Source organism: Mytilus trossulus, chromosome 9, assembly GCF_036588685.1.
Source record: "Mytilus trossulus isolate FHL-02 chromosome 9, PNRI_Mtr1.1.1.hap1, whole genome shotgun sequence".
Lineage (NCBI taxonomy): Eukaryota > Metazoa > Mollusca > Bivalvia > Mytilida > Mytilidae > Mytilus > Mytilus trossulus.
The window spans coordinates 22,307,552-22,319,553 of record NC_086381.1 but is presented as its reverse complement, the minus strand read 5'-3'; the positions used below and the strand labels follow the sequence as shown (position 1 = coordinate 22,319,553).

Here is a 12,002-nt window from a genome sequence, read left to right as displayed (position 1 = left end):
AACAAAAGACAGTAAATGTTTTATTCCATATTCCGAGAGAAATGAATGTAATGGAAAATATTTACCAAAACCAATTGTACATCAAACGTTTTTTCCCAAAATTATACACGTAAAAGCACGCGACGTTTTGCGCAGTGAATATCCTTTTTCCGCAGGTGAATCTGCTTATTTATTCAAAATCCCATTCATATAGAAAAACCTACTAATATTTTATCAATATGGAATAATCTATTTTATTTTAATCTCATCGATTTAATATCCACGAATATTGATTTTAACCAGTGAACTTATAACAACTATAAGTTGTCCCCTATCATATCACAATTCGCATGTTTGAATTACATAGACGCTTTTTTCCGTAGTTTGTTGATATTCTTGCACAACAGTGTGAAATCCGCTAACACAATAACAACAATAGCAGTAACTAGAACAAATATTCCTCCGTAACCAAAATAGGCGGCCGATTTTCTGTCATCGTTAGCAGAGTTCCTTTTCCTAATGTATGAAGATAGTTGTTTTTTATCGAGTTTCAAAGGTTCTATTATTCGATTGTAAAATTGTGGATATGTTTCATTGCTGCTTTCAATACATTTGCATAAACACAATACGGTGTTGTTATATGTTATATATGTTGTGCGGGCTGTTGTGGTTGGAACAGGATTTGAAAATAAATCTGTCATCTCACTTTCTGTTGTGTTGACTGTTTGATTAAAATACAGTGACGTCATGACTTCTAAACCAACCAATATATCGTCATGCGATGATGTGGACTCTTGATGAGTTGCATCAGAGGGTGTAATTGGCTCTATATAAATATAAGTATGTTTATTGCAATGAAATAATGCAAAAAAAAACGAACAATGTTAAATCTAATTTGAAAAGTATAACTTCTGTAGGAAGTGATTTTTTAACTATATATATATATATGGGCATTTTCAAAATAAGTGTGAATTTCAGACCTAGAAAAAGGGAAAATCAACTTGTCTTAAAATTTTAATTCAAGAGTTATTTTGAATACCTCTGTTATAGACCTGAGTGTAAACAAGAAGTGCAATCTTAAATACTCTTCAAATTGATTTTCTTTTTCATGATTTATGTACTATTTCGTAGGGGACATTTTCCACTATGAAATGCAGATCTTATGACATTTTTTAATGCTTCCTATTGACATTCCAGTTTGTTTTACTTTAAATACTCATTAAAAAGAGTCCCATTTTTTCCTGAATTGGAGAACCATTTTTTTTATCGATAAGGATTAAACAGTACTTCACGCATGAAGGCACAACTCAAGTTACGTAGGGGACATTTTGATAAGTTTCGTAGTTGACAAAACGTTTTGTAGTGGACAAAAAGTATCGTAGTTGACATCAACCTATTCTATGTTGTTAAAACATACTGAAAATTACATGAAACTAACTCTTGTTATTTGTATTGCACGAATATTATTGAAAAAAGAGTAAAAAAAAACTACTGCATGGTAGTGATAGTGTCGACTACGAATTTTTTTTCTCCCATACTTGTTTCGTAGTTAACTGTTACGTAGTGGACATATTCACGTGTTTTATTTCCCCAAACATAGTAACAAAAGTGAACAAAAATTCATCAAAGCACATACTTAGCTTTACACTTATATTATTTTCATAATTTTAAAACCAGATACTAAAGGAGATTTGACCTGTTTCGCAGTGGACATTTAAAAAATACGGTTTCATTCTGGTCCACTTGTTGTGGTAAATTTTTTTCCCAACAATTCGACTGCCGTTTAAGAAGCATGTAACATGTAAGACCCTAATTTGTATATATCTTGCAAACATTTATTTTATAAAACTGTTTATTAGCAAAATGTAATGACTTCGATGTTATGAATATCAGGGACACACCTTCTTAATTAAACAATCCTTTGTCAAAAACTGTTTATCAAAATATGTTGCCTTTAAATTTACTTTTGAATAATTAAAGACTTTATATAAAGTAAAAATAACATTTTTCTACCTTAATTTTTTACAATATTTTAGAGTATGGATGTTGAATGAGAGGTCTAGGGACATGCCATTTTGGTTCTTTTGAACCATTCAGGAATCAATATCTTATTAATCCCTCTAATAATGATATGTTTCTTTGCTTCAAAGTGTTAAATCTAATTAATGTACGGACTGCACAAAAAAAATAAGTGCTAAGATCAAACAAAATGTTTTTATAAGTGGCTGGAACAAGATATCACGTTTATATTGAAAAACACCCATATATTTTGTGTTCAGATTATAATGTTATACATGTACAAAGTATAATTTGTACAGAATATCTATGTTCCAGATTTCGGTGTTTTATGAATCGCCTAGCACAAATGGATGATTCAGACACACTGCCTTTTTGGTTTGCATCGTTCAATCATATTTCAATGACTATATACAAAAGAAGATGTGATAGGATCGCCAACGAGACAACTATCCACAAAAGACCAAAATGACACAAACATTAACAACCATAGGTCACCGCACGGCCTTCATGTTACAGTTTAATACAAGATTGATACAAAAAAAACTGAGCGATCATTTGCAAAAGGTATACTGATCGGAAAATTGAGAATGGAAATGAGGAATGTGTCAAAGAGACAACAACCAGGACAAACAGTAAAAAAACCCGCCCAAGTCTACCAATGGATCTAGACAAAGAGATGCACTCTTATGCATTTTCCTTGTTATTTTGATTATGTCTTGCACTGCTTTTTAAAAGAACAGAAAAGTTCCTCTAATACCGTTTAAAGGGTTATTTTCGCGGAGTGTAAATTTACGCTTATTTTCACGGATAGTACAAGATCGCCAAAATAAATTCCGCCAATTTAAAATCATACATGCAAAGGTATTGATGAAAGCTTTTATTCCGCTAAAATATTTCGTAAACCTTGTTCAAGGTAAAACCCGAAATTTCACATCCGCGAAAATAACCCGCAATACGGTATTACGAGAGAATAACACAAATTTACCTGGACAAAGATGTGAATAAAACTGCATGGTTTCATCCTGTCGGACGCTACTTTTACATGGATAAAGGTAACACATGTGTAACTCTTCAAAGTAAGAAATCCCCAAACACCACACTTCGCTATCACACACAGCAAGGCACGACATTAAAGAACCATGAATGACGTCATAGAAGAGACAGTCGCCGATGGTTCCATTCCCATGTGATGTCCATTTGCAAGGACTTAAATAAGTTACACCTGTTTGATATAAAATAATAGTTAAACGAAAAAGTCAAAGTGACAAGTTTTATCTGGTTAAGTATTATTCACAATGAAAATATGTTTGCTATCCTTTAAACACAAAAAGTGCTTCGTTTTACGCACGGCATCAATAAAGTGATACAAATACTTACGATGGGTATATTTAGCTGTTGTTGGACTGCAAGTTCTCGGGTTATTAGCATCTATGACTTTCAACGGATTGGGCTCAACGTTCCTGATAAGGTAAATCTTGAAATCGCTTCCGACGCCGGAAATTTTATAAAATGTTATTTTAATTTGCACAGCAGAAAGGTTTTTAGCCATGGCGTTGTCAGTTTATTTTAAGTTTATGAGTTTGACTGTCCCTTTGGTATCTTTCGTCCCCCTTTTACTCAAATACTTATGACGTCTAGGAAGGCTATTTTAATTTTTTGCGTCATAGAAAAACAAAAGGATAACATTCTATAAAGATGATTCTTATGCATAGCAAACCAGCATTATCAGAGTCGATTTCCAGTGAACAATTGACACTTATCAAGAACGTTTTACACTATCCATTTTATTAAAATATTGTAAAATAATTCTAGCAATGCAATACGAAAGCCTGGAGCTGTCTACTCTTTTTGTTATCAGTTTGTGGAATTGCAATATGTATCGCGATAATTATGCATAGATCTAATTGTGATATTTATCACGATAAGTATTGTTATATCTCGAAGTTCACTTTTAAGGGTAACAGATTTGTTGCTATAATTTTATTGTGTAAAACAAAACCAATTCATTTAAACGACTTATTATAGCAGCTCCAGGCATTCGTTATACAGTTTAAACATTAAAGAAAAATTATTAACCAGAACAAAAAATGATATTTATAGATTTTAAAATATAATTTGCATTTTTAATGACACCAAAGAATATAGGCAAACCTGGACATTTCTTTGTAAACAATATTCGGCTGCCAGAACTAGACATTTCTGTTGTAATTGGAGAACCGTAAGTAGTGCATACTGCGCCGGAAGAAGCGGATCCGGATCCTAATTCGAATCCGAGGCAGCTGGCATAACTTTCACATTGTGACATACATAGTTCAAAGTAGTTTAATTGCGTTTTGTAGGCTCCTTTATTACCACCAATTTCTATATACTGACACGCAGAATCTAAAATTAGAATAACAACAAGTGATTAAACAGTCCAAACTTACAAATTAGGTGATTGGTACTACATGTATTGTATTTGACCCGGAACTTGTTATTTTTTTTTTATAATTTATGTATTAATTATGTTGAAAACAAAAGGTCCTAAAGTGGTTTAGTTTTTTACCAACACCGTTCACTATATAAGTTAAATTCTTTTATTCGTCGTTTGTACATTATGCCAGTAAACAAATGGACCTCGTTGTTTTTAAGTTACATAGATACATGCATATGAGTGGATACATTAATATATGTATATATATATATATAATTTCGTCGATGTACTAGTATTCCTCGCACTTGGTCATATGTTACTGCTCGAGGAGGAATAATTAACCTTGTGGTTTAATTTAACTCCATTATTCGCGCAAAAGATTCCATACTTTCTTAACTTAACATCAAAGCTGAGATGAATATCAAACAAAGAACTATAAGATCATTTATATTCTAAATCAAAGTCCATGCAAATATGATGTCTCAACAATTAAAAGCAAAATATACTGTGTCCGAATGAAATCAGAGCAACGACAAATAAAGTTATGATCATCTGAACACTTGCTCACTAGAACTATTTTTACTAAAACTGACGATTCGTTACCATGTAGGGTCACTGTCTTAATGATTAGACGTTTAACAACTTTTCATTGTTTTTTTAATTTTAGTTTCTGTGGATCCAGTTATTTTCGTAGATACCAACTTTTGTGAATTTAGGAACTATTGCATTTTTGTGGATATATATGATGTCATGATTTTGTTTAATTTTGCATACAAGCATTAAGAAAAAAGACTATATTTCTTTGAACCTTAAAACACGTAACCACACGAAATCCGTGAAAATATGTATGACTCCACAGTAGTGTATTACTTACATCCGCATAGTTTTCTGACGTATATAGTAGACGAACGTCCCTCTTTTTCCGATGAAGGGCAGTCATGTTGCTGACATATATTCAGGCTAGTGCCATATGTAAATCCACGACATGTATTGTCAGCGTGACATGACTCTTTGCATTCCGATTGACTAACAAAAGTTGACGTATCAGTAGAGCATTTTCCTTGTTGTTCAGGTAAAGGTAGTTTAAATACGCATTGTTTTGCTAGAATAAATGAAATTTCTACAATAACATGGTATTTAATCATGAAACTCATTTTCTTATTTTGGAAAAAGTATCTTAGATATTCTGGCGTCAACATAAAACAATTTTTAAAAGACTTAAAATTGGCCTCTGTAACAAAAACGTTATTAAATTTTTGTATAAACATATTTTGTCAGGATAATTATTCAAACACATAATATATAAACTAATAAAACTTACTCAAAGTTCATGCTAACTAAGTAGTTCTCAACATCAGATATTTTAATTTTCAATTAATTTTCAAGTAAAACTTTGACTTTTCGAACAAAAACATGTATCAATGAGTGGAGGCGATAATCGATTTTATACAAATAAAATAAAGATTTCCGAGTGCACAAGGATAACAACCGTCCATTCATACAACAAAGCACAGCATCAACGAAATGGTGTCATCCCAGTCCAATCTTTTTGATATGTTTTACTGTGAAAACTTTATTATGAGGTGATATCAAAGAATACACTTATATCTGTATTTATATACAAAAAAGTTGTTTTTGGAAAAGGGAATTGGTTCAAATGAAAATAAACATACATGCATTTCACGAAAAAAAAACCCATAAAAAACCAACGTATTGTTCGTTTTTGACATGACAAAGTCTCAAAAATGTTTTCAATACCGCCAAAAAAAACCCGTCTTATTGAAGTTCAAGAGCTTCTTTTCCCAGTCTGAGTAAAAATCAACATGCAGTACCTCTTTGAATTTTATCACATAGATGAGGCCTAATAAAAACAATTTACAAACTTCAACACTCAAAATCGTTTGTATGTACTTACCTCGATTTTTTTCTATTCTTGTTTCTGAAATCATAACATTTTACAGAAATAATGTCCATAGTTTGTTGCATTTGAAAAAAATGTATTCGCGAAAACTATGATCAGAAAAAAATATTTCTCAGTTTTGTTTTGTACATGACTTGACCTTAATCATTCTCTATGACACGAACGTATTTCTAACTAGGAAAGATGAGTTTGGATAGCGTGTCTTAATTAATATCTATACTTATACATTTTACTGATCCAAAATTCACAGTTGAATATTGGTACCAAGATAGAGTGTATCGCAGGTAAAATATGAAAGGGAAAAAAAATGAAAATTTTGCTATTTGTCTGAAAAATATTTAATTAAGTATATTACAAAATTTACTAGTACCTGTACAATGAATACTGTAGAAAATAAAATCTTCGTTTACTATTTTACTTTCACTACATGTAAATCGCCTGCAAATACGAGTCGCTGCCGAGTAAGCAACACCCTGGCACCAATAATTGATCTTGCAGGATTCAATACAATGTGGTAATGTTCCATAACCTTCGTCGTAAAAATAATCAGCACATGCACCATACGAACCAAATCCGTTATCCACGTAATTGCAGTTGTTCCCTAATTTGAAAATAAATCAACATTCTACCGTTTGACAACATTTCTTAAACTTTCAAAATTACAATTAAATCATTTGGAAATTCATACAGATGATTCAATAGCAACCACCAATAAAGATTTCACAGATTCTGCTATAAAATGTATAAATAAGAGCAAGGAAAAAGACAAACGGGAAAATTTGACAAATAGAACCTTGAAAACTGGTTATCGATAGGGGAAGTAAAATCACAAAAATACTGAACTCAGAGGAAAATTCAAAAGGAAAGAACTTAATCAAATGGCAAAATAAAAAGCTCAAACGAATGATCAACAACTGTCATATACCTGACTTAAAGGGGTCGTAACCTTGTATATATTGCATTGTTTATCACTATGCGTTTCCTTTAAATTTTATTTAAGAATTGAATGCTTCTTTTTGTAAATTTATTGGGTGGTAAAAGCGTTGACCGAAGTACATTTTGTATGAAGCGCGGAAGCGCTTCATTCTAAAAATGTACACACGGTCAACGCTTTTACAACCCTATAAAGTTTCAAAAAGAAGCATTCAATATTTATAATGACATTTTTTAGCTAGGATCATGAAAACACAATTTTTATCCAGTTTTATTTAATTAACCTGTGCACTTTATTGTGGCCCCTCGTGTCATCATGCACGATAAATGTTATTGTCTGATGCAATTGTTTACGGAATAACATGTGATGTGCAGTTAGCCAATCAGAATAACGTAATATAATGAAACTTACATCTAATGTAATTATTAGTGTGTAAAAATGTTGTCTGAATCATGTTTTGTGAGCACATTCAATTCTTTTACAACCCTATTAAATTACAAAAAGAAGATTCCATTATTTCTTATAATTTTATTTTTTATTCTACAACCTTTGGATAAATCTATCCTTTAATGTGTTTTCGTTGCATTGTTTGAATGATGGCACAGAGAACACGTGCAGACATATATATGTTTCATTAAGAAAGAAATATATTACAGGTTGATTAAAAAAAAAATGGTCCTTGCAGCAATCGTGAAGCATTTAAAATGAAATGAAATTTTATTCCTCGTTAAAAGGCAATATTCATGCCTGCACGGGAATCTCGTGGCAAAGACACATTTTCTAAAGGGAAAACAAAGTATAAGCAACTTAAAACAACTCGTTATTAAATGGTTGTAGCATAGGAATGTAATAACAAGAATTGGATGCTTTTATTTTTGGTAATCTTAGTGGGACATAATCATTTTGATCGTGCGCACATTTTAGCAGGTCGCGCATACAAAATGTACTTTGGTTAACGCTTTTACACACCAAAACAAATTACAAAAAGAGACAATCAATTCTTAAATAAAATATAACTTGGAATCATCAAACCGAAATTGGTCATATGGTCACCTTAGAAAATAAAAGCGTGCACGTACTATTACCTCGGGTGACTCGAAGATATGGTGGGTGTCGGTTAAGTTATACATAATTCCCTTTACTTATCTATACTAGTAGCAATTTTAATTTCCTTTCTAACGTCCAGTATAAAAATGTAAGACTATATATACAACAGTATATCATATTAGGGGTGAAAGGGACAGCTGCTGAAAGAGAAATGTGATATGCATTTTTTGAACGCGTGATTTAAAATTGATAATTTAACTATCTCGATTTGATACATCCGACAATCTACTGGTATCAATGTAAGAATCAATATATAGCAATTACCCTTATAAACGAGATATATGTTCAACTATATTTTCAAATGATTTAAATTTGGAATCGTTTTCACGAATAACACGAACAAAACGAAAACTAGTGTTGATTTATAATGTAGGTGTAGCTAATAATTAAACAATATTGAGTTGCTATCATACAGCATAGGTTGCCTTTATAATAAGATATTTTTTAATATTTCGTTTTAAGCAGTAAGTTTGGCCCAAAACTGTATGAATAAAATAAAAATTATTGCTAATATATTTACTTGCCTGGGTTATATTAACGTCGACAGACATCGGAGGTCCTCTTGATGTGAAACGTACGAAATTTTGATACATATGTTCGAGTCCATGTATTGGTAGCTGTTTATTTTGGACTTTTTTTTGTAATTTGGATATACGTTTGAGTATGTTATAAATGAAATGTGACAGTTAATGCCCATTTTAAAATTAATCATTTGTATGAATTTTAAACCTACTGTAAACATAGATTATGATTATCTTATATATTGTATGCAACTTTTCTTCGTAGATGAACTTAAGAATGATATGAAAAATGAAAATAAAAATAATTCCAGCAGTATCTGTATAGTGTAATGTAGACTAACCGTATTTAGTAGTAAGAGCAACAACAAGTTGATCGGAGTCGAAATAAGTGTCTAGATAGGATGATATGTCTCGCAGTGGACTGTTATGTTTAAGTGTGCAACCGCTGTCTCGGTGTATCGGTCTATTACAAAACAAGGTTCATATTCATCTTACAGTAATATGTTCCAAACCTGATATACATATGATGTTTGTAATTGAACCTTAAACATGAATAAATTAACAATGGGAGAGTGGCTTACCTGAAACAAGACGATGTATTCCTATATAAAGAATAAGACTTGCCTGAAAAATAAACGTAAAGGAGTTAAGATTCGATTCTATGTATTCAAAACAGAGTGTAAATATTCAAAAGTTGTTTAAAATAGATGGACTTTGCAATATTAAATAGTTTACTAAATCGATTTACATATTTTTAAAACTGGCTACAGTCCAGTATTTTACAAATACACAAAGTTTTCGTAAAAACCAATGGACACTGTTCATAAACATTGTTAATACATGGACATGTTGAATTTTTGTATCGAAGACAGTTTGTACCAACAGGAATAAATTTGAATGTGAAAGACAAGCCATAACAATGATTGATTGGTTCGGGTGTTTACACCAATTTCAGCACTATATGCTTCATCATGAGTTCAGTACAACACCAATGGGATATCCTGCTTTATTACTGAGTCAGATTTCGCTCAGGTAAATCATTCAGAAATTACTTCTGAAAGTTATATGAACTAAATGTGAATTGAATGTGTAGAGAAGTTATACACATGAGTTAAATTCACATAATTTTTTCACTTTCTTTTTATATCAAATTTTCATTTACATTATAATTAAAAAAAACTCTGTACAAGGTACTTGTGAACAAAAATTTAAAACAAATTATAGTATACTCTTATATACACTCTATCCAATTACAGCATATCACATATATTCTTCTGTTAATGCGATTACCTTAGCTGTATTTGGCAAAACCTTTAAGATTTTTTTCTTTCTCAATGATCTTTAACTGTAGTTGGCCTTTTTTTACTTTTTTTCATTCGAGCGTAACTGATAAATCTTTTGTTCACGAAATGCGCGTCTGCTGCAAATTCAAAAATTCAATCCTGGTATCCACGATGGTTGTATGTATAAGAAACCGATAGAAACTGAGTTTTATTACACATAAATAAATATAATTTCAGGTTTACTCACCACTCTACGTATATCGTCATGATCCATCACAAATACTCCAATGGCGCGGTAGATAGTAAGATGGATCATTTTTATTGTAGTAAAGTATTGAATAAACAACAATGTAACTCATTATTTATTCAGGATTAAAACAATAAAATGAAAATCAGAATTGATCTGTAAGCAATTCAATAGAATTCATCTTTTCAAACCGGAGACTTCAAACGTGGCATCAACCTTAAAGGGAAATGAAAAAGGATATTTCGTAACTTATAAAGAAAATATTGCACCGAAAATTCTTACGTTAAGATTATATTTATCCCAAACAAGTGTAATATAAGAATATTTGAATTGAAAATGAATGGATAAATTGATAAATCTTAGTTCAGAGATTATTTGTAATACTTAGTAAGTTACGCACAAGCTGATTAACTATATAGAGAAATAATTAGTGTGTGTACTGAGAAGTCAGTGACACTGCAATGCTTTTAACATCTTATACAAGACAACACATTGTGTATTCATCATGAACAGACAAGAAGTACTTTCAGTACCTCTTACAGTGTGCTGTCAAAAACACCGTACTGACAGTGTACACCTTTAAACTGCAGAATAAATTATAGTTTTCATGGCAGTTTTCCTTTGTAGCTATATTGTATGTTGCTAGCCAAATCATTTTTATGCACTTTTTCTGAATGCTGTTGCTAATTGGTTATTGACTATCAATTTTGAATCAAGTTTCCTTGGAGTGTATAATTTTTACTTTTTTATTTTTCAATCTACATATGAGGAAATTATGATACCATTTGTATTTGCAGTTCTAACCTAAATGCAATTTACACACAAAAGCAATAAATAAAGACAAATACAAGTATTTCATCACAGGCATACGTGTATAGCATGTTTCGAATTTCAATTATTATCTTGTCAGATAAATTTCTTGTGTAAACCTTTTATGATCTTACAATTTTCTATCTCAAGAGGCTAAACACAAGAGACATATATACTCATCATTTGATTGATTGATTGTTGTTTGCTTTACGCTGCATTGGCACTTATCCTTAGAAGGCAATAAGTGTCGTCTACCTCTAGATCAGTCATAACCCTTGTTAAATAATTAGTTTATTTTGTATTAGAAAAATTTAAAAACACATTGAATTCAAGAGAGCATATACGCAGCATTACAAGGGAACAGAGGTTAAGTAACAGATAGTTCATATTGTCCAAAGGAACCATACCTACACTCAAGATTAGTGACTGTCAAGGATGAAGCTGTACCAGATCTCTAAACCAAGAATTACAGGTCAACTTTTTTTTGTTTTTTTAATGAAACTTTAAGCTTTTGCATGTTTGATTACTATTATGTGCATGAATACTAGCACATATATATCATTTCATGATATTAGGTCCCTCATCATCCGAGAACTAATCTTAGATGAAAAACGTTGCTTATATAAATGGTTACAGTTTTAATGGGCAAGTGTTCTTACTTTGAATGGAATTTGCTACAGTCTCCTAGAGGTATGCATACACAGCAAGAACTAATCCGGACATTATCTTGTACAAAGCGTAATTAATGACCAGACTGTCCCAATGTTT

At 31.3% G+C, this 12,002-nt stretch overlaps 1 protein-coding gene across 1 annotated transcript; it reads right to left on the bottom strand.

The window, feature by feature from the left end:
• Positions 1–334: 334 nt before the first annotated feature.
• On the bottom strand, positions 335–10,493 carry LOC134684389 (uncharacterized). Its single transcript, XM_063543673.1, has 7 exons — positions 10,425–10,493; positions 9,476–9,518; positions 6,327–6,350; positions 5,286–5,513; positions 4,150–4,380; positions 2,984–3,220; positions 335–805 (listed from the first exon to the last, which is right to left on the bottom strand). The coding sequence occupies exons 1-7, from the start codon at positions 10,491–10,493 to the stop codon at positions 339–341; spliced, it is 1,299 nt and encodes a 432-aa protein (XP_063399743.1). The 3' UTR covers positions 335–338.
• Between the last annotated feature and the right edge of the window lie 1,509 nt (positions 10,494–12,002).